This window comes from Thamnophis sirtalis, unplaced genomic scaffold, assembly GCF_051295495.1.
Source record: "Thamnophis sirtalis isolate CommonGarterSnake01/CBP01778 unplaced genomic scaffold, rThaSir2_p1.2 scaffold_14, whole genome shotgun sequence".
NCBI classification, from domain to species: Eukaryota; Metazoa; Chordata; class Lepidosauria; order Squamata; family Natricidae; genus Thamnophis; species Thamnophis sirtalis.
In genome coordinates, this window is record NW_028261394.1 from 17,780,525 (window position 1) to 17,803,556 (window position 23,032).

General features: G+C 43.2%; 1 protein-coding gene across 2 annotated transcripts; it reads left to right on the forward strand.

Annotated features, from left to right (window-relative positions):
* The first annotated feature begins 6,294 nt into the window (after nt 1–6,294).
* On the forward strand, nt 6,295–23,032 carry METTL22 (methyltransferase 22, Kin17 lysine). Of its 2 annotated transcripts, XM_087729522.1 has the most exons (12): nt 6,295–6,404; nt 8,504–8,561; nt 9,854–10,006; nt 11,479–11,841; nt 13,435–13,475; nt 13,555–13,699; nt 15,053–15,124; nt 16,522–16,575; nt 17,412–17,492; nt 18,671–18,773; nt 20,453–20,621; nt 22,838–23,032. In XM_087729522.1, the coding sequence occupies exons 3-12, from the start codon at nt 9,901–9,903 to the stop codon at nt 22,901–22,903; spliced, it is 1,200 nt and encodes a 399-aa protein (XP_087585648.1). In that variant the 5' UTR covers nt 6,295–6,404; nt 8,504–8,561; nt 9,854–9,900; the 3' UTR covers nt 22,904–23,032. The 2 variants fall into 2 exon arrangements, with proteins under 2 accessions (XP_087585648.1, XP_087585649.1); XM_087729523.1 differs by lacking the exons at nt 6,295–6,404; nt 8,504–8,561 and adding an exon at nt 9,500–9,539 and having other exon boundaries at nt 9,852–10,006.

Genomic DNA, 23,032 nt, shown 5'->3' on the forward strand with positions numbered 1-23,032 from the left:
GGAAGGTACAGTCATGGACGGAAATTGAATTCTGCCCTTTTTCTTTATTTACTCTTCTCTTGTTGGTAGCTGATGCCCAGTTACTTTGGGAAAAGGGGAGGTGTTGACTAGCAGCGTCCCTCGCATTTCATCCAGTTGTCATGTGGTTAAGTAAATACGTAAGATACTCAGTGCTAACATTTCCTCTTTGTTAAAATGCCAAACAGCTCCCGATTAGACCTTGGGTTTTCTATTTCTACTTCTATTTCTATTTATGACTAGACTTCAATGTCTAGTTGACATGGAAGGAAACCCAAAGGAAACCAGTAATTCCCAGCACCATGGATAGCTCCTTAGGTGTGAATTGCGTGGGTCTTTGGATGGTAGAAGAATGAGTTTTCCCCCAGAAAATCCTGTGGTTTTTTTTAAAAACTATGAGGCATTTGGAGAAGTCTGCAATTGTCCTTCTTCATACAGTCTTCACCATATATGCTCAAGAGATCCTTTGGGGTAATTCTTATAGCTCTCCACTTGTGTTTTGGAAAAGCCAACCCCGTACATCTTGTGCGTTCCAAGCAAGTGGTATGCAATTCCAATTCTCTAAGGAAAAATAGCCACCGTGGATGCTAATTGTACACAGGAGTCAGTTTTCACAGTTCAATTAGCTTCACTAAATGGTCAATAGATTCAAGCAGCTTCCACGGACTTCATCATCTTGAGCAGGGGTGTCAAACTTGATTTCATTGAGGGCCACATCAGGATGGTGTTTGACCTCGGGAGCTGGGGTGGGCATGGACAACTTGACCTCACTTATGTCGGGGTCATCTGTGGCGGCCTGAGTGCTCTGTTGGTGAAAACAGGCTCCTGAGCTCTGTTTTCAGCTGTGATGGGCTCTTGCAGGCCTCTGCCAGCAAAAATGGAGCTTGGGTGGGCCATGCATGCCTCTTGGGTCCCGTTTTCAATTACAACAGCCTTCTGCAGCCCTCTGCCAGTGAAAACAGAGCTCTATTTTGGCTGGCACAGGGCTGTGCAGCCCTCCCGAGCTCTGTTTTTGCTGGCAGAGGCACTGTGGACCGGTCCTTTATTGTTTCCAGGGTGGCCCCCAGGGTCCAGATCTAAGCATCCTGTGGGCTGGATCCAGCCCCTGGGCCTCGACTTTCATACTCCTGATCTTGAGCTATGAAGATCCATTCATGTCTGCTGTTAAAGCAGGTTGACGTCCTGATCTTTTGCTTTATTTTCTCTCTTCTTTTAGAACATACTGAAAGGTGGTTGAACTTCTGAGATACAGTAAAGGTTTTTGTCTACAACTCGGTTGGTAGGCAGAAGTTTAATCTGATGGAATCTTAGAATAACCATCTACTTTAAGTCCTTGCAATATATGAAGCAAAAACATCTTTCTGAATGGCCCAGAACTAAAGACAGGAGTTGTGCTTGATCCTGTAAGGAGGGGGGGGGGGTGGATCTACTAACTGATAGTTTGTTTTGGAACAATTGTTTAAATTTACTACCTAAAAATGACATTTGCATGGAGTTCGTATAGTATCAATATTTCAAAGTTCCATTTTGAGTAAAAAAGGATTGCCCAGTCTGTGAGATTTAGTTTCTGGGCAACCAGTTTCCCACACTTTCTCATTGTGTAAAGTATGAGCTATTCTTCCCACCCAACACCTTAGAGTGAAACTGTTCCTGATATCACGTCTATGCTTAGCTATAAAAAGTTCTGTTGGACTTAGTCCTTCAGATCTGGAAAACCAGAATGCACAATGAAGGGAAGGATAAATAAACACATTTTGAAACCATATGGAATAAGCCATAACTCCATTTTGGATCCTGACAAATTGGCAGCTGTTTATTTATATTCACTTTCTATACTACCACAGTTACACATCTTTAGGTGGTTCACAATAGAATCTAAAATAACAGTAACTACAACAAACATAAATATTTTAATAATGCTCTTTGTTAGACTAAATATACCTGGTTTCCTCAGTCATTGTGTGACTTTCCTCAGCCACACAACACTGTCAAATTATTTACTAAGACCATATTATTACTACTACTACTATTATTATTATTATTATTATTATTATTATTATTATTATTATTCTCATCCTTCCTAATACCTATCTCTTCCCACTTATGACTATAACCATGTTGCTTGTATCTTTACAATTTATATTGTTTTATTTGTTTCCTAGTAGGATTTGATTGCTTATTAGTAACCTATGACTATCACTAATCTTATGATTGTTGATGAATATATTCTATTTTATTTTTCTTTATGTACACTGAGAGCATATGCACCAAAGACAAATTCCTTGTGTGTCCAATCACACTTGGCCAATAAAGAATTCTATTCTATTCTATTCCATTCCATTCCATTCTACCATTCATCATATGGTTACCCTCCCCCCTTATCATATTTGCTGCTCTTCTCTGCATCCTTTCTAGAATATCTCAACATCTGTTTTTGAATTATGGTGCCCAGAACTGGATGCCATGTGCAACGACGCAACTGAAATCTCATCCATGCAGCCCTGTTAACAAGGGTTTTAAGAGATAAGCACTGATGCAATAATGATGGTAACAAGGGTTACAAGTCACTTTAAGAAAAAAGGAACTACTCATGGAAAAATATCCCCACAACAAGATATCTCTACTATGCAGAAAAGAAAAGAAAAACTTGCAGAAAGAAAAAAGCAGAGTATTCATTGTTGAGTACCCATCTAAGATTAAATGCAGTGGGGGGATTCGGTAGACCCGGTAGCTAACTTTTTATGCAGTTTGCCGAACCGGCTGAATAGCGTGCCTCACCACACCTCACCCTTCCCTTCCCAGCCACTCCTCGCCTCTGCTGCCTGGGCGCTGCCTGGACGTTCACCCAGCTACCTGGCTGGGTGGCAGGGCCAGTAACTAGGAGTGGCTGGGAGGGAAGGGTTGATGCATGGCTGGGCAAGGCTAGGTGCCCCTCAACGTGAGTGATATCGAGTTGGCCACACCCAAACAATCACATGACTACCCAGACACACTTACCCAGCCGGTCATTAGGGCAAAGAACCGGTTGTTAAATTATTTTAATCCCACCACTGATTAAATGTAACCTACCTCCATGTTTTTGAGGTTGGTGGTCTATATTAATAAAACTAATACTGATAGTCCTCACACTTGAGACTATTCAAAGTTAAGACTTACAACCAAGTTTTAAGGTTTCAATACAGCCTCCCTTATTGGTCATATTATTGCATTTCGCATGCTCAGTAACCAGCCCTCATTTATGGCCATATGCAGTGTCTTTCACTCATATGATCATGATTTATGACAGGTTTATAAATCTGGCCTATAGCAAACTATGAGTTCACTTAACAACTGCCACAAGGAAGGTCATAAAAATGGGTCCAACTACATGGTGACCCACTTAGAGTCCAAAGTTGAGAATTAACTGTAAACTGGCTGAATCCAGAGGTTCTAGATGCTGTGCAACAGAGTATAAAGGAGAATATAATAAAAATGAAGATTGCAAGCAACAAATAAGTTAATTATCAAAGATCTTGCAGAAAAATCAGGGTGTTTTTATTCAAATACCGAATCAATTTGAATGCTTTATCAAATGGCTTTGCAATATTGAAGGATTATGTAAAGAAGACATTACATAAAAGCAATTTAAAAAATAAAACAGCCAGCACAAGTACAATTTATCTCAAGATAAGAAGAAAATTAAATATAATCTGTCAGTACAATATTCTAGCACTCTAAGCAAATAGAGAAAAAAAAAGCATAGAACAATCAGGAAGGTAGGCGAAATAGAGAGGTAGCTTAATAAAATATTGGAAAATGAGAAGATCAGAATGATAGGTTTACAAAAGAGATGAAAACATCTGAGCACAAGGCAGGATCAGACCCAGGCCTCTTTTTATCCAATCTCTTGGTTCTACAGAAGATAACAATTCTGTCTGCAGTGTGCTAGAAATTGACTGTGTTTTCTTGTTTTCCTGTTCTGACTACATATAAGCCTTATTATCATAGAAAATAGAACACATGTCACCCTTTGCCTGTCCTGGGCAATTAATTTCCAAGAGGCGACATGCAAAACTGGAACTGTTGTGGGCCGAATCAATAGGGCCGCTGTCACCACAAGCCAGACAAGGATAGGCAAAGGGTGAGATGTGGACCACAGGCCATAGAATACCCAGGTCTGATATAGAATCATAGGACTGGAAGGGACCGCAGAGATCTTCTAGTCAAACCCCCTACTCAAGGGACACCAGCCCAATCAAGTGGCTGTCCAGTCTATTTTTTAAAACCTCCAGTGTTGGAGCACCCACAACTCCAGGAGGCAAGCTATTCCATTGATTAATTGTTCTCCCTATCAGGAAATATCTCTTTACTTCTAAATATGATCTCACTTTCATGATGTTCCATCTGTTATTTTTTGTTCTGCTTTCTGGCACTTTGGAGAATACATCAATCCCCTCGTTTCTGTGATAGCTATCCAAGTATTGGAAGATAGTTATCATGTTACACACACCCGTCAGACTAAATCAGTTTCAAATCATAAGAGATGCCTCTTGTAGGCATAAAACATTACCCAGATATGAAACTTTAATATTTTTGTCTAATATCTAATACATGTTTCACCCCTCAAAATATGTTTATACGGTCTACTGCAGAATATGGGGAATTTCTTTAAAAACTTTTGCAACTTTGCAAAAATTAATACATCTCCAGCACCTGCTTTTCTGAGCCACAGTGTAATTTGAGGAAACCAGCTAATAAACAGCATGGCGTCTTATTAAATACATTAATTTTTAAGATTCCCTGGGACTTTTTGGTTATTTTTCAGGATTCCTTCTGCAGGTCAGGGCAAAGAATTCTTATGTGGTTGGTTGAGAGCGTATTTGTGTTGTGTGTTCCCTCTGCTGTTCTAACAAGACTAGCTGGGCATATTCAGTAAGTTATAGTTTAGTTAGCAATGGAATTATGTATTGTGAACTATTTCAATAAAGTAACAGAGTTGTAAGGAACCTTGAAGGTCTTCTAGCCTGAAATGGTATAGGTTCTCCTGCTTGAACAGGGGATTGGGCTCAAAGGTTCCTTCTATTCCTATTTTATTTCATTCCATTCCATTCTAAATACACTCTATTCCTATCCTATCCTATCCTATCCTTAACCTATTCCTATTATTATTCCTACTCTACTTTACTGTAAATACATTCTGTTCCATTCCGTTCCATTCTTAGTTATGTTCTATTCTATTTTATTCCCTATTCTATTCTATTCCTATTTTATTCTGATATTCTAGTTCTGTTTCTTCTACTTCTATTTCCATTCCATTCCAGTCCATTCCTGATTCTCTATTCTATTCCATTCCATTCCACATCCCCACTCTAATTCCCATTCTATTCCATTCCATTCCTATGCCTATTCCATTCTGATATTCCATTCCATTCCTAGTTATGTTCTATTCTATTCTATTTTATTCCCTCTTCTATTTCTATTTTATTCTTATTCTATTTATATTTCTTCTACTTCTATTTCCATTCCAGTCCATTCCTGATTCTCTATTCTATTCTATTCCATTCCATTCTACATTCCCATTCTATTCCATTCCATTCCTATGCCTATTCCATTCTGATATTCCATTCCGTTCCATTCTTAGTTATGTCCTATTCTATTCTATTTTATTCCGTATTCTGTTCTATTCCTATTTCATTCTGATATTCTATTTCTATTTCTTCTACTTCTATTTCCATTCCATTCCTGATTCTCTATTATATTCTATTCCATTCGATTCTAATTCCCATTCTAATTCTCATTCCATTCCATTCCTATGCCTATTCCATTCTGATATTCCATTCGGTTCCATTGCTACTTCTATGCTATGCTATTTCTACTATTCTACTTATTGTATTCCATTCCATTCTTACTTCTGTTCTGTTCCGTTCCATTCTTAATTCTATTCTATTCCATTCCATTCCATTCCATTCTCCCTCTGTTCAAACAGGAAGGAAACCCTGTAATATCCTGGACGAATGAACAGCTTGCCTTCCTTGTCTCTTCTTAAAAATCCTCCAGTGAGGATCACAACGTCTGATATACTGGACTGTTAACTGCAGCGAATGGAAACGGCCACAGCAGTTTAAGTTCCCTGAACTCTCCAAAGAAGGATTAACCTACCCCTAGTGGCTAGGGAGCAGGTTGCCATAGCAACCCTGCAACGCGGGAGGAGGGCGATCCTTTTAGGACGGAGAACTATAGCCCCGCCCAGTAAGGTACCCTCGTCAATGATTGGTCAGTTCGCGCGAGTGACCGAGCGCTGCAGAAGGCCCGAAGCCGGAAGTCGGAAACAGGAAGCAGCTGGTGGGAGGGGGGAATGAAACAATAATGGAGAGGGGGGGTGTGGCGTCTCTGAGGCGCGTCGGCAGGTGAGTCCCTGCGGAGCGAAAAGGAATTTTCGAGCCGTTTGGCTCTCGGCGCGCAAAAGTGCTGCGCTGGGCTGCAGGAAGCAACGGGGGAACGGGGATAGTGGAAGATAGGGTTCTTCTACGCGCATGCAGAGTGCCAGCTGCTTCCTTCTCTCTGGGAGGAGGGACTGGAAGGAAGGAAGGTGGAAAGAAAAGTGGAAGGTGGGAAAAGAAAGGTGGAAGGAGAGATTGAACGGAAGGAAGGAGGAAAGAGGGAAAGAAAGGTGAAAGTTAGGAAGGAGGAAAGAGGGATAGAAAGGTGAAAGAAAGGAAGGGGAAAGAAGGAAAGAAAGATGGAAGGAAGGAAGGTGGAAAGGAAGAAGGAAGGAAGGGGGAAAGAGGGAAAGGAAGATGGAGGGAGGAACTGAAAGGTAGGAAGGTGGAAAGAAAGGTGGAAGATGGAAAGATGGGGAGAGAGGTGGAAGGAGGGACTGAAATGAAGGAAGAGGGAAAGAAAAGCAGGAGGAGGGACTGAAAGGAAGGTGGAAAGAGGGAAAGAAAGCTGAAAGGAAGGAATGGGGAAGAAAGGTAGAAAGACAGGCAAAAGGAGGGACTGAAAGGAAGGTGGAAGCTGGAAATACAGGGAAAGAAAAATAGAAGGGGCTGAAAGTAAGAAATGGCAAGAAAGACAGGAAGGAAGGTGGAAAGAGGGAAAGAAAAGTGGAAAGAGGAAATGAAAGTTAAAAAGATGGAAAGAAAAGTGGAAGGAGGGATTGGAAGGAAGGAAGGGTGGAAAGATAGGGAAAGAAAGGTGAGAGGAGGGACTGAAAGTAAGAGATGAAAAAAGACAGGGAAAGAAAGGCAGAAGGAGGGACTAGAAGGAAGGGGGAAAGAAAGGTGAGAGGAGGGTTTGAAAGGAAAGAAGATAGAAAGAAAGAAAAGTGGAAGGAGGAACTGAAAGAAAGGAAGGCGGAAAGAAAGATGGAAGGTGGAAAGATGGGAAAAGAAAGGTGGGAGGAAGGATTGAAAGGAAGGAAGATGGAAAGACAGGGAAAGAAAGGTGGAAGGAGGGACAAAAGGTCCCAACAGGATTGATGGCAAAGTCTGGATAATTCTTAAAAGAGACACAAATAAGGATGAATTTGGAAGTCATAAGCCACATCGGTTTAACTGTCTTCCAAAGCAGTAACTTCCAACTGAGCTGGAAGGGACCTTGGAGGTCTTCTAGTCCAACCCTCTGCTCAAGCAGGAGAACCTATGCCATTCCAGACAAATGGCTGTCCAGTCTCTTCTTAAAAGCCTCCAGTGATGGAGCATACAAAACATCTGAAGGCAAGCCATTCTACCAGCTGATTGTTCTCACTATCAGGAAATTTCTCTGTATAAGACCAAGGACAAAGCAACATGGATGGAAATACGATATCCTTATATTTGTAAATACTGAATAGACCAATTGTAAATAAGCATGGTGGTTACAATATTTAACTTTATATTCTAGTATGTATGGCAAAGACATTGCCAGGACGGTTACACTGTGTCCAATGTTTTAATGTGTGTTTAATTAAAAAAACTTTTAATTTAAAAAAAAAGGAAATTTCTCCTTAGTTCTGAACTGGATTTTCCCTTGATAAGTTTTCATCTGTATAGCTCTGTGAGCTTGCTTGCTTTCCTCCCCTCCTTGTGCCGTCGTCATCCTGTTCCTCCCTCCACCACCACCAGCAGAAAGATCTGCTCTCTTGGGTTTAGCGTTGTGAAAAAGAGTGTCTCTGCCCATAAGCAGATTAGCTGTAGCTCCCCATCGTACCTGGGTATATATTTTCAAGGGAAAGGAGACTTTTTACAGTGGAGAGAAAAGCCATGGTTTATTATGTGAGGATAATATTACCCATTTATAAATGTGCTCATCCATACAAATTCAACAGACTTAAAAAATGATTTTAAAGGATTTGTTTGTGCACTGTGCTCCTACCTAATTTATCTAGAGACTACATGCTTTCTTTATACACTGTACTATTTTTTCTACAGTAAGACTCTGTGAAATACCGTATACAAATTTTATTAATAGCCTGCATAAAATAGCAAGTAATCCGTTTTATTGTCTTTCTCTTTTAACCATGCAGGCTCAATCCTATTTGTTGTTAAGCAAGTTCCGCTGAACTCTTTGGAGCCTACTCCCAGGTAAATGAGTAGAGGATTGCATTCTGAACTCCCATGTTTTGCACACAAGGCTGTATTTCTTTGTGAAATGTATACCCAAAAGTGCCACACCTTCAAAAAAATTTGTTGTTAATTGTGAAGTCGTGTCCGATCCATCGCGACCCCATGGATAATGTTCCTCCAGGCCTTCCTGTCCTCTACCATCCCCCGGAGTCCATTGAAGCTCACGCTGACTGTTTCAATGACTCCATCCAACCACCTCCTTCTCTGTCATCCCCTTCTTCTTTTGCCCTCCATCATTCCCAGCATGGGGCTCTTCTCCAGGGAGTCCTTCCTTCTCATTAGGTGGCCAAGTCTTTGAGTTTCATCTTTAGGATCTGGCCTTCTAAAGATCAGTCAGGGTTGATCTCTAGTTTGATCGCCTTGCAGTCCAAGGGACTCCTCCTGCAGCACCAGAGTTCAAAGGCCTCTGTTCTTTGGTGCTCAGTCTTCCTTCTGGTCCAACTTCCATAGCCATCCGTTGCAACTGGGAAAACCATAGCCTTGACTATACACACTTTTGTTGGCAGGGTGATGTCTCTGCTTTTTAGTATGCTGTTCAGATTTGCCATAGCTTTCCTCCCCAGGAGCAACCGTCTTTTAATTTCTGGGCTGCAGTCCCCATCTGCAGTGATTTTGGAGCCCAGGAAAGTAAAATCTGTCACTATCTCTATTTCTTCCCCATCTATTTGCAAGGAATTGAGAGGGCCGGATACCATGATTTTAGTTTTCTTAATGTTGAGTTTCAAGCCAACTTCTGCACTCTCCTTCTTCACCCACATCAAGAGGCTCTTTAGATCGTGGTATCATCCGCATATCTGAGATTGCTGATTTTTCTCCCTTTATTAATAGCATGCGTAAAATAGCAAGTAATCCATTTTATTTTCTTTCTTTTTTAACCATTAATTCAATCCTATTGCTGTTAAGCAAGTTCCGCTGAACTCTTTGGAGCCTACTCCCAGATAAATAAGTAGAGGATTGCACTCTGAAAGCTGTATTTTTTTGTGAAATGTATAGCTAAGAGTGCCACACCTTCAAAATAGGTTAATTTAAAGATGTGTGAAGTATGGACTTGCCTCGAATTAAAGCCATTTGTTTAGTGAGCATTCGAATTTACAACAGCACTGAAAAAAATGAATTATGACTGTTTTCCACATTTAACAACCATTGCAGCATCAAGATGATGGGATGCACCCATGTTGCATTTTATAAGCAGATGTGAAATATTTCAATCTTCTTTGTGTCAATTGGGATGTTGCTTTTTGTAATTATAGATGATCTGGTCCTCAGCGCATCTTAGTTGGAGAAGGTGAGAGAGGCTATGGATGAAACAATATTTCGAAGTGATACAGTACTCTCTGATATTCATCTCCACACTGCAAACAGAAGGCATTTTATGGTGAGGTTGAACTCTGTTGGCCAGCCAGGTAATATAACATTTAATTCCATCCCCATCAAGAGTGGATGCTGTTGATTGAGAGAGAGGAAGAGTGCTGAACTCAACAGAGCTTCCAGGACTGTTGTGTCGTTGTTTGGTTTTGGCTTACTCAAATTGTGCACCTAACCAGCCACAGGTCTCTGCCATGGCTTGCAGCAGTGATGGCTAACCTGCTTTCCATTGCGTGGCAAAAGGGGGAAGAGCGCAGGAGGGATTGTGCACGGGCGTGCCCACACCCATAATTCTATGCACACAACCCCATGCGCATGCATGCGACCCTTCTCCCCCCCTGTTTTTGGCGCAAGATGCACCCGTTTTTCGCCCTCCCCAGGCTCCAGAGGCTTTCTAGGAGGCTTTCCCACCTGTCTGGAGGCGTCCCTGAAGCCTCCAGAGGGAGAGAAATGGCCAAAAATGAAGTCCGGAGTTAGCTGGCCAGTGCATGCATGCGCGCTGGAGCTGACAGGGCAACGCCTTGCGTGCCCTAACAAATGGCTCCGTGTGACACCTGTGCCATAGGTTCGCCATCATGGGTTTATAGTTTAATGCATATGCTTAGGAGAGGATGCAGTAAGGAAGAAGAGGAATTTAGCTGTGACAAAAAGGAGAAAGAAGGATATGCATCAGATAACAGAAACTGAAGAGTGAGGGGGGAAGAGACTGGCAAAATGCATGCAAGGAAGAAAAGGACCATGAAGGGGCTGATAGAACATTTACGTACAAGGAAAGGAGGGCAGCCAGGGGTGGGGTGCTGGTTCAGGAGAACCTGTAGCTAATGTTATGGCCAGTTTAGAGAACCTCCAAATCCCACCCCTGGTTGGCCCCTCTCCCCCCTACCCCCCCAAGAATCTCCACACAGCCCGTTTTGGATGCGAGGTAAGTTCAGGGCTCCCCGGAGCCTGAGGAGGGTGAAAACTCCCCACACACACACACCATGGTGCAGGAGGCCAACTAGGGCATGCCCACCATGGGCACGCCCACCCAGAAACCGGGCAGAGAGCCCATTGCTGAAATTTTTGAAGCCCACCCCTGAGGACAGCACATGACTGGGCTTGATGGGAACAGAAACGGAACACATCTGCAAAGCCCGAGAGAGAGAAGATATTTCCCTATATCTGGTTTGAAATCCTCAGAATGTATTGTTGTTTGGAATTATTGCTGAATAATATAAGAGGGCAAGAACAGGATCGGTAGATGATAGAAGTGAAGAAAGCTGAATCATTAAATACAAGAATTTTAAACCTCTACATACATCATTATGAATTCAGTTTCATGTAGTTTCCAAAAACACATGAAATGCCCAGTTAAATTGAAGGGTGAGGCGTGCTAAATAACTGTACAACAAAGTTCTAGGGAAAACAGTCCTTGGAACCTCCGAAAGTCTAATTCTGCTTGTAAGTTTCTTCAAATGTGTAGGTCATTTGCTTGCAAGGAAATGTATCAACTGAAATTATTGCCTCTCAGTCTTTCTCTCGCAGTTCAGGCTCCTTTTGGACAATATCCAGGGGGACCCTGAGACAGAAGAGAGAGGCCAAGAATCATCCCTTGGCTGCCAGCGCAGAAGTGAGGAAGAATTCATTGCAGAGGGCAGAGCTGGTGCTGACGATTCCCCAGACAGTCCTGAAAACAAAGGTGACCCCCGTCGAGGGTTTGAGGCCTTGTTGGATGAAGATGGAGACCTGCAGGTGGTCCGGAAAGCTCCCCTCCCTCCTGCAGGAGGTGAGGGTCAGACAAGGACTAAGTCCTTCCCCATTATTTTGACTAAGGATGGAGATGTCTTGGAAGAAGAAGAACACGAGAGCAACAGTTTCAATATCGTTAAAATAGGTCAGTAACACCATCATATTTTATTCTCATGCAAATAGTGCTGAACTTATAGCCAATTGCTTTAGCAAAGTTGCAATGGATCTCCCAGGGCTAAAACCTGAAACACATCCCTGGGCTGCCATAGCAGAAGTGAGGGAAGAATTAATTACAGAGGACAGAACTGGTGCTGAAGAATTGAATTCAAAGTTCTGACAGCGGAGGGAGGGTAGCCATGAAATCCCATTGGTACACTAATAGCTGACCTGCATGGGACAGAGTGGCTCAGTGGCTAAGATGCTGAGCTTGTTGATCAGAAAGGTTGGCAATTCATCAGTTTGAATCCCTAGCACCGCGTAATCGAGTGAGCTCCCGTTCCCTGTCCCAGCTTCGGCTAACCTAGTAGTTCAAACACATGTAAAAAATGCAAGTAGAAAAATAAGTACCACCTATGGTGGGAAGGGAACAGCGCTCCGTGAGCCTTCAGCATTTAGTCATGCCGGCCACATGACCACGGAGACGTCTTCGGACAGTGCTGGCTCTTCCGCTTTGAAAGGGAGATGAGCACCACCCCCTAGAGTCGGGAATGACTAGCACATATGTACGAGGGGAACCTTTACCTTTTAGCTGACCAGCGTTTACAGTGATTGCAGCATCCCACAGTTACATGACCTCTCCAATTTACAACATTTATAATATGGCTGCGGAATTCTGGAAGTTGAAGTCCCCACGTCTTAAAAGTTGCACAGTTGAGAAACACTGCTGTCCAAGGTTCGTTTTTCGCTTTTGGGCAGAAGACAGTCTCTATATTTTTATTATAATGGCGAACAGGTCATACTTCAATTCTCTCCATTTCTGATTCTCACTCTTCCTACTCTGATAGAATGCAAATTATGCATTTTCCTAACAATATCTGAAGAGAAGTATTTTTCATTTCTGCCTTTTTGTATTTGTCTTTTCTGAGCTTTATGTTCTGACCAAGGCTTCCCAAGAGCCTGAAGCAAACTCCTGGTCCCGACACAAACCCCTTTTATTAATTTAGTGTGAATTCTGCTCCTTCACATCCAGGAAAGTCTTTCAAGGGAGGATTTACAGTCACAGACCTTATCTGGCTTGGAGAGCTGACAGGCCGATATCTGCAAAACAAGGAGTCTTGGAGAGTCACGAATCAATTAAGCGAACTAATTGTCTCCTGCAAACTCCACTCCCCTTTCGCTCCTCTTTTATTCCCTTTGGGAGGGGCCATTCATTGTCCACCTGTGGCCATACTCCCAAGTCGACCCCTGTCCTTTAGCTGTTCCCTTCGTCTGGCAACTCTGCGCATACGCACACTGGGAACAGGCTCCAGCTATTCATCTGCCCCACGGATGTCTGAGTCCGAAGGCAGCTGATAAGTGTTAGACGGCTCTGGGCCCCTCTCTGCCTCCCAACACAGAGCCCTCATCAGAGCCTTCCCCAGACTCCAGGACTCTTCCTCCCCAGCTTCCTCACTGTCTGACTCTGCCGCCAGCTCCGCATTTTATTGCAAAAGCAGTTTTGAGGAGAATACATTGGGAGGAGGAGGGATAATGAATTTGGACTAATGGAAAAGATTCTTCGTTTGTTTTGCTGTTCCAGAGCACACCATGGCGACCCCTTTAGAAGATGTTGGGAAGCAGGTAGGAAGCATGTCCGCTGTCCATTTCCCATCTTTTTTTAAGTCCGCCCCACGTACGATCTTTCTCTCTGGTTTTGAAGGTCTGGCGAGGAGCTTTCCTGCTTGCCGATTACATCCTCGGGAAGCAAGATTTGTTCAAGGGTTGCACAGTGCTGGAGCTTGGAGGAGGAATCGGACTTGTCAGCATCATCGTGGCCAAAGCTGCCAAAACCATTTACTGCACAGGTATCTCTTTAGTAAAACTCTTTGGGTGGTTTGGGATATACTCCCACCCTCAAAATGATGCTGTAGGGCACTGCCCGTCAGAACAACTAGACACAAGGACTGTTTTTCCCCCTAGTATAATTTATGTTGATTGCTTATTCAGTTTCCATGACTACCCCTAAGTGTTGTATCTAATGTTTTATAATGAATATATATATTACAATGACTATGATAATGATCTATCACTATTGTTGTATGTACACTGAGAGCTTATGCACTGGAACAAATTCTTTTCATATCTAATCACACTTGGCCAATAAAGAATTATATTATGTACTGTTCCTATTCCACTCCTATTCTACCTATTCCTATTCTTTCCTATTCCTATTCCATTCTATTCCTATTCTATTCTTTCCTTTTCCTAATTTCTTGTTCTGTTCTATTCCTATTTCATTTCAGTTCATTCCTTATTCCTACTCTACTTTACTCTAAATACATTCTATTCTATTCCTATTCCATTTCATTCTATTCTATTCTGCACTCTATTCCTATCCTTTCCTATTCTATTCTTCATTCCAATATTCTATTCTATTCAAAACAACATTTCAAAAAGGGGTCCCATGGTTTTAAAATGCCTACAATAGTCCTCAATTTATAACCATTTGTTTAGTGGCCACAGAAGTGCTTAAAAAATGACTTATGACTGTCACAGCATTCGCGCTGTCATGGGGTCACTATTTGGATGCCTAATGACCCCAAGGAAAAAAGGTCATAAAACCAATCCTGACTTAGTAGATGACCACACTGCTTGTGGCAGTCCCAGCCCAATTGTCATAACCTGAGGACTACCTGGTATCCTTTTACTTTGGTTAACTCAGCATGAAATTATTATTAGATACTTATTCTGCCTCTTATTTATTGAAGGACACATACATTGGTCAACTCAAGATGGCAAACATACATATGAAAAGGGTCATGGAAATCACTGACCATCACAGGCAGAGGGATACCCTTACGACAAATTAAAGGAAGGGGAGGGGGCACTTTCCCTTTTCCCATTCCCAATTGCCCCCGCCAGCAAACATACATAATATCCTGTCTCTTATTTTCACCCAAAACAACAACCTTGTGAGTGAGATTGGGCTGAGAGAGAGGGGAGGGTGGGGGGACTGGCCCAAAGTCATGCAGCTGCTTTCATGCCTAAGGCGGAACTAGAATTCACAGTTCTTCGGGTGATTGGCCGAAAATCACCCAGCTGGCTTCCATGCCTAACGTGGGACTAAAACTTCACCGTCTCCTGACTTCTAGGGCAGCGCATTCCCCAAACTGGCTCTTTGGAATTCTGATATATCTCATCTTTTTTTGTTCTTAAAGATGTTGGTGAAGACCTGCTGAACATGTGTGAACGAAATGTAGCCTTAAACAAACACATCACTGAGCCAACAGGTAAAAAATGAGTCACTTCCACTGACTATGAGAGGGGTCTGATGCTGAACAAACCTACATAGGATTATATCACAATGTGCTTTCAAGATTGGTCAATGTTTTCACATCCAGCAAACTAAAACAAGCATCAAATCTGAGAAGTATTATTTAGTGGTAGGTAGCTCATGCACTTAACCGTGTTTTTTGGAGTATAAGACGCACATTCCCCCCCCTCCCCCCAAAAAGAGGGTGAAAATCTGGGTGTGTCTTATACACTGAATACAGCATTTTTGACCTCCTGAAACCTTGCCCCTTTCACAAAAATGGATGTGCAGAGGCTTTGGGAGGTTTGTAGAGTGCTCCTGGGGGCACCTCTCAAAGCCTATTCATGCCCTGTTTTTTGCAAAAAAATGGACTGTTTTTTGCTCGTTGGGGGGGGGGGGCATCCCCCAGGAGCACTTTGCAGGCCTCTCAAACTCTCCATGCCCCGTTTTTCACAAAAAAATGACGCATGCAGAGGATTTCGGAGGCCTGCAGAATGCAAACACTTTTTTTTCAATTTACCTCTTTAAAATCTTGGTGCATCTTGTACTCCGGTGCGTCTTATGGTCCCAAAAATATGGTACTTGCAATCTATTTTAAAGTGTATGCTCTTGAGGCCTGCTTCTGGATAAGTGGCTAATATTGTTTTATCATTTTAGTCTGGGTGTTGGAAGCTCTATAGAAGAACAAATTTTGAACCAAAAAAATATATTAGTCCCCTGTCTATCCTTCAGTCCTCATGGTTCCCAGTGGATATCTGACAGAGCATTTGTGTGCTACACTTTCTTCTCTTGATTGAATAAAAATGTACTGCATTCCTCTAACTCAGGGGTGTCAAACTCGTGTCGTCACAGCAGTGTTACGTGACGTACGTATTGGGACTCCCCCCCCCCTTCACTAAAGATGCATTTAGTACCATATTTCCCTGAAAATAAGCCCTAATGCATCTTTTGGAGCAGAAATTGATATAAAACCCAGTCTTATTTGGGGGGAAATACGGTAGTCACATGATTGCAATTTGGGCTCTTGGCAGACAACTCACATTCACAACACAATCTCCCGCAGCTACATGATCACAGTTGGCAACTTTCACAGCCAGCTTCCAACAAACAAAGTTTATAGGGAAAACCAGATTCATTTAAAAGCCACGTGCTTCGATTTACAACCGTGGTGATTCGCTTAACAGCCACAGTAAAAATGGTTGTAAAATCAGTCCCAAGCATGTGACCAGCTTAGCAACAATGGCGGTTGTAAGTTGAGGACCATCTGTATAAGAAGCACATCATAACAGCATTGCCGCTATGTTCTTGTTTATTTTTTGTATCGTTTGTATCCTAATAGTTTTCTTGACCACTTATTCCTTTGCGGATTTTTAGGAAGTGAAATTAGAGTTAAAAAGCTGGATTGGCAGCAAGACGATTTCTGCACTGGTGCGTAAAACTTCTCTACAGCTGGTTTTGAGGGTTTCTTTCCAATCTCTCATTTAAAACTCAGGATTTATCTGAGATGATGACACTAAAGGCCTTGCCTCTGAGCATGTGCAAAATACATTTCTGCCCTTCATTGAGTAAACCATAGTGTTGCTTGGCTTAATTGAGAGGTCAAAGTCCTGAAGAACAGGATGCAAAATTGAGGTTGTCACAGACAAACCTAAATCTTCATGTAAAGAAGAGAGAGAGAGAGAGTGTCCTCAAACCCCCTTTTTTATTTAAACGGCTGTGAATTATGTTCATTCACAGCCCATAATGATTCACAAACAGTTTGCGAAGAGTCCAACAGGCGTCTGCCAAAGTCTTTCAGGGTAAGGCGGATAAGCACCCACTTTTATCTCCCTTGAAATGCTGCCAGAGACCTAATTGCCAATTAGTTTTGCAAGGCCAAACAGAGCACAGAGTCAAATGGAGCTTCAGAACAGGCTCCTCCTGTTCTTCTGCCTCACTGATGTGAGGCTCCGGAGGCAGCACATAACTCCCAGATGGCGCTGGCCCCCTCTCTGCCTCCGACACAGCCCTCATCAAAGCCTTCCCCAGACTCCAGGACTGGCCCATGTTCCTCCCCAACCTCCTCACTGTCCGACTCTGCTGCCAGCTCCGAGGGCCCCTAGCGGACTACAACACCCCGGGCTGTCCTTTACTGTTTCCAGGCTAGCCCTGAGGGCCAAATCCGGCCCGTGGGCCATGAGTTTGACAACTCTGCTATAGACAGTTTGGGATATGCAGTAAATAAGTATTGTATACCTCCCCCCCCCTCCCCACTTTTGCTGTAGATCCTGAGGATTGCTTTAGCTGGTCCGAAAAAGAGATTGCTGAACTGCATGACCTCACCACTGTGATACTGGCTGCTGATGGTACGAAAAAGGTTTGGGAATGGATTGAGGCTATAAAAACATGCTAATCAGCCTTAACGAGATTGGAATGTCAGAACCAGGTTGATTCAGTGATTTAAAGTGATAGTTGCTTCAGGTAAGGATGTGCAGTAATCTTTCAGTTCAGTAGACTTGGCTGCCAGTCAATTTGACAAAACTCAGGTTCACACTCTGCTTCAAATTGGCTCAGAAATTTAAATTATCGGAGGAACAGCTATGAAATCACAACCGCATATTTGTGCAGCTCTGATAACACTCTGGTTTTTTTAAAAACATTTGTTTATTCATGTCAAAAGCATCCCAATTAAGATAAGGCATACTGTACAACATGAAGTTTAAAATACAAAATACAAAATTAAAACAGGTGCAAGTTAAACAGATCTTGCCCAGAACATTTTTAATGAAGTGTTTGGAATCATTATTTAAAAGAAAACTTCTTTTTTCTCCCAAAAGTTTTATTAATTTATCATAATATAAAAGAAAATAAAAGAAAAAATGAAATAAGGGAGGAAAAGGGAGAAGAGGGGTGTGGCAGCCTAGAGATAGAGCTCTCATCTTACATTCAGGAGGCTGTGAATTCAATCCTAGGTAGAGACAGATATTTCTCTCTCTGGGCACGTTGAGATTTTATCTGCTGAATATAACTCCGCATTGGCGACAGGAAGGGCATCTGGCCAGTAAATACTCAGCTCCATTCAGTTGCACAGACTCTGCCTTGCAAGGAATTATGGGGTCGTTAAAAGAAGGTGATTATGATGGTGACATGGATGATTGAGAATCTCCAAAGACATCAAGACAATGAACTTATATCCACTGCATCTTCCTCCTCCTATTATTGCATAAAAGTCTCTCAGTGAAATTAAAAATTAAATGTGTAGCTACTTGGCAGATCTGTGTGTGTGTGTGTGTGTGTGTGTGTGTGTGTGTGTGTGTGTGTGTGTGTGTTGCCATGCCTGTCTCTTGCAGTTGCAAAAAATCCTCTCTGCTCGATGACCGTAATTCATCTGGAGTCCTAGTTACTAAAATGTGAAGTTAACTGCTTGCATTATAATGCAGTGTATCCTGAACAATAATTGATTGCACAAATCAGCTTTAAGATGGGAGGGTAATGCTTCTGGGTAGCCTTGAAAACCTTCACTATTCCATCTTTTATATTGCAGTATTTTATGATGATGACCTAACAGATGCTTTTTTCAAAACACTGTCCCGAATCACTCGCAACCTGAGGAATTCTTGCACCGTCTACTTCTCTATGGAAAAGAGGTTGGTGATGCATTTAAGATGCACCATAACATAAATAGGGCGTCTTGTTTGTCACAAACCAAGCAAAAACAGAGCTTGCAACTAAGGCAACATTTGCTTCTCTGAGTTTCCAGCACAATCACAATCATCGTAGAAAAATACCAAGCAATGATTTTAAATCGTTTTCATTTCTGGACCAGTTTAGAAAGGGCCTTTAGTTTACAGATAATCCTCAATTAGAAAACCACAAGCTTCAGACCTTGTGGGGGCTCCCATCCCTGGGGGTTTTTAAGAAGAGACTAGACAGCCACTTGTCTGGAATGGTATAGGGACTCTTGCTTGAGCAGGAGGCTGGACGAGAAGACCTCCAAGGCCCCTTCCGGATCTATTCTGATTCTGAAGACCAGAATCTCCATTGCCAAACAAGACGTTTGTTAAATGAGTCTCACCCGATGTTACAATTTTTTACCACAGTTGCTAAGTGAATCAGAGTCGTCATTAAGCGAATCCTATTTACCCATTGACTTTGCTTAACAGAAGCTGTCTTGAAAGGTCAGAAATCATGATCACCTGACCCCAGGATGCTGCAACTATTGTAAATGCATGCTGGTTGCCAAAAACCCAAAACATTGATCATGTGACTGTGATGGTTGTAAGTGCATAAGTCACTTCTTTCGGCCCTTTTGTACCTTTGAATGCTCACAAATGGTTGTAAGTTGGGAATTGTCTGTATTCCAGCATGGCGTCTGTACTATGAGCAGGTTAGAAATTCTACAAAAGGAGTTGACCTTTTTCTCCTCCCTCCCTTTGACTTCACTGTCTTGACTTTATCTCATTCCAGCTTTTGAAGCTGAATAAAGTGGACATGTAAGCATTCTCTTTCTAGAGGTTTTGACCTGAAAAAAGTTCAGAACAGCAATAGGCACTAACAACGCAGGATCTTCACCTTTGGCAGTGTTATCTAAGTACTGTTGTGGCCCACCAGCAGAGCTGGCAGCAGATTCGGACAGTGAGGAGGTTGGGGAGGAACATGGGCCTGTCCTGGAGTCTGGGGAAGGCTTTGATGAGTGTCGGAGGCAGAGAGGGGGCCAGAGCCGTATGCCAGTTATCAGCTGCCTTCAGAGTCAGACATCAGTGAGGCAGATGAACAGCTGGAGCCTGTTCCCAGTGTGCACATGTGCAAAGTTGCCAGACGAAGGGAACAGCTAAAGGACGAGGGTCGACTTAGGAGTAAGGCCACAGGTAGACAATGAATGGCCCCTCCCAGACAGAATAAAAGAGGGGAGAAAGGGGAGTGGAGTTTGCAGGAGACAATTAGTTCGCTTAATTGGTTCATGACTCTCCGGGGCTCCTTGTCAAGTTTTGTCAAGTTCGGCCTGTCAGCTCTCCAAGCCAGATAAGGTCTATGACTGTAAATCCTCCCTTGAAAGACTTTGGTGGATGTAAATGAGCAGAATTCAGAGTCAATTAATAAAAGGGCTTTGTGTGGGGACGAGGAGTTTGCTTCAGGCTCTTGGGATGCCTCGGTCAGAACAAGTACAGGCGATTTGCTTGTTCTCTGTAACTCCAGCATCTCCTGTCAGGTTGATTTTATATTCTGATGCCTTTTGCTGTCATTTGGGGGCGAAGATGCAGCCACATTTAGAAAAAAGATCTCTTTGAAACTGTTCTGAGATGCTTTATGGGATGTGTTTGCCCAGGTTCAACTTCACTTTAAGACAAATGGACGTTGTGTGCGAAGCCTATAATCACTTCCGGAGTACTTTGGAAGAGCTGCTGAAAACCAGCGATGGCGAGATGAGATACCGCGTTCAGCCCGTAGAGCTGTCTTTTCCACAGCATATTGTTTACGAGCGAGTTCCGCAACTGGTGGGTATCAGTGTTGGCAAACTACTCCCCTGGTGCAATCATACAAGCGGTAGAAAGCCAGGATGATAGAACAAGCACAGGACAAGAAACAATGGATGGAAACTAATCAAGGAAAGAAGCAAACTAGCACCAGGGAGAAATTTCCTTACAGTGAGAACAATTAACCAGTATAATGGCTTGCCTTCTGAAGTTGTGAATGCTCCAACACTGGAAGTTTTTAAAAAGAGAGGGGACAATCATTTGCCTGAAATGGTGTAGGGCAGTGACAGCTTTTTCTCCTTGCATGCTGAAATCGGGCACATGCACGGGCCCACACCCATAATGCATTGCGCCCTGTCCCCTGCACATGTGCGTGCTCTCCCCCCCCATCCCCATGTATCCCCCCGCAAGCATGCTCATGACCCCCATGTGCCCTGTTTTGGCCTAGCAAGCCTCCCTGAAGCCTCCTGGGACCAAAAACACACCACTGGAGTGGGGAGGGCACCGCACCTCCACCACCCCGCACTCCCCCCTCCCATGCATGCATGCACGTCTCCACGTGTGGCAGAGACCTGAAAATCAGCTGGCTGGTAGGAGGCATGCGCAGTGGAGCTGAGTTGGGCGATGGTTCGCATACCCGCAAAGAAGGCTCCTCGTGCCATCTCTGGCATGCGTGCCACAGGTTCTCCATCATGGGTATATTCTTTGAAGCCTCCGGAGGGCGAAAAACCAGCCCTACAGGCAAACTGGAAGTCCAGGAACTGACTTCTGGTTTGCTCGTAGGGCCATTTTCTGCACTCCAGAGCCTTCAGGAGGCTTCCCTAAAGGCTCCGGAGGACAAAAAAACTGCTCTACAAGCAAACCAGAAGTCTGTTCCTGAACTTCTGGTTTGCCCATATGGCTAATTTTTTCCCCTCCAGAGGGCCTCCAGGAGGTATGGGAGCTGTTTTCACCCTCCCCAGGCTCCTAGAAAGCCTCTGGGGCCTGAAGAGGGCGAAAAAAGTACGCCAGAAGCAGTGTGTGTGTGTGTGTGTGACACGCTGTATGCACACTGGGTGCATAACTATGGGTATGGCACGCCCACACACTACTCCCCTGCTTTTGGCACGCAATCCAAAAAAGGTTAGCCTGTCAGCGTTTCAAATATCTTACAGAATTAAATCAGAGTCCAAGGCAGAGCTATCCTTAAAGTTCCAATTTAATAAGACAGACATGTTGGCAACAAACTCTGGAATCCCAAATCTAAAAGCTTCCTGGGATTCCACCCAGTTGAAAGTTCCTGATCTTATGCCCACCCCCATAAATCCATCACATGGTCCAATCTTCTTCGGCCATGCTGGCATCTCCACCCAGCTGGTTCCGGTCAGGTGCAGAGGTGCCAAGACAAAAGATGACCTTGGCTTCTAGAAAGGAATGACAACAATGCATTCCACAATTCTACTCCTTTCTATTCCCCCTCCCAATTTCTACACTAATGAAACAGGATAATGAAATAAGAGAGAGTGTGGCAGGCCAAAGATCCTAAGAAGGAATATAACCACAGGCCTGACATAGCCATCACTTGTATAGGGTCTCCTGCTTGAGTAGGGGGTTGGACTAGAAGACCTCCAAGGTTCCTTCCGTTACGCTATTCCATTCTATTGCTTTCCAACTCTGCTATTCACATTATTTTTGTATTCGTTGCCTTGCTGCATTGGTAAAACAGCTTGTATAATCTTCCCCCGACCCATTGTTTCCAATACACACACAGAGAACATACTAGATTTTACTCTTCTGTTTGTGAACTGTTGTGCCAGTTTGATGTAAGCAGTCTTAAAAACACCTGGATTGAGCAAGGACAGTTACAAAACGTTCCCCTGCTGGACGCCTGTATTTGAACTTCTGAGCTCTACAAAGAAAGACAAACATTGAATAAGCCTTATGAATTGTTTCCATGCTGGCCTATTGTAAAACTGGAACATGTTGCACAGAATGGTGTGTGATGTGCTGCAGCCCATATCTGATTTGAGTAAGGAGTTGGGGACTGATTGGTTACAGCAGTTTGGCTGCAATTGCATCTCCATCAAGTGTTGAGGAAGAAACAGGCTGATCCCAGATCCTGTTTTAATGTATGAAACATAATGTAGAACTTCGGGGGAGGCGGAAGTTTCTTCTTGCTTTCCCATCCTCATAAACAATGGTACAGTCCTGAATTGTATGAGAGCCCTAAAGGATGTTGAATATCTTTCCTTTGGTAGGAGCTGTGGAAGCTTAGTGCCCAGAAGATACTCGACGGATCCCATCCTCAGCCCCCAAGAGACTAAAAGAAGACACAGTGGCTTCTCTCAACTGATCTTACGATCTAAAGGCCTTGTTAAACGGAATAAGGAAGCAGATAGAATTCAGGCCCATGTCAAAAACAGATTAAATACATACGGTGTCCATGATAGTAA

What these genes read in the sequence shown, in the direction of transcription:
- METTL22 (XM_087729522.1), top strand. Translation starts at nt 9,901, where the DNA reads ATGGATGAAACAATATTTCGAAGTGATACAGTACTCTCTGATATTCAT. An exon ending in TAGAAGATGTTGGGAAGCAG is followed by an intron (nt 13,476 to 13,554) that starts GTAGGAAGCATG and finishes CTGGTTTTGAAG; the next exon opens with GTCTGGCGAGGAGCTTTCCT. An exon ending in ACACATCACTGAGCCAACAG is followed by an intron (nt 15,125 to 16,521) that starts GTAAAAAATGAG and finishes GCGGATTTTTAG; the next exon opens with GAAGTGAAATTAGAGTTAAA.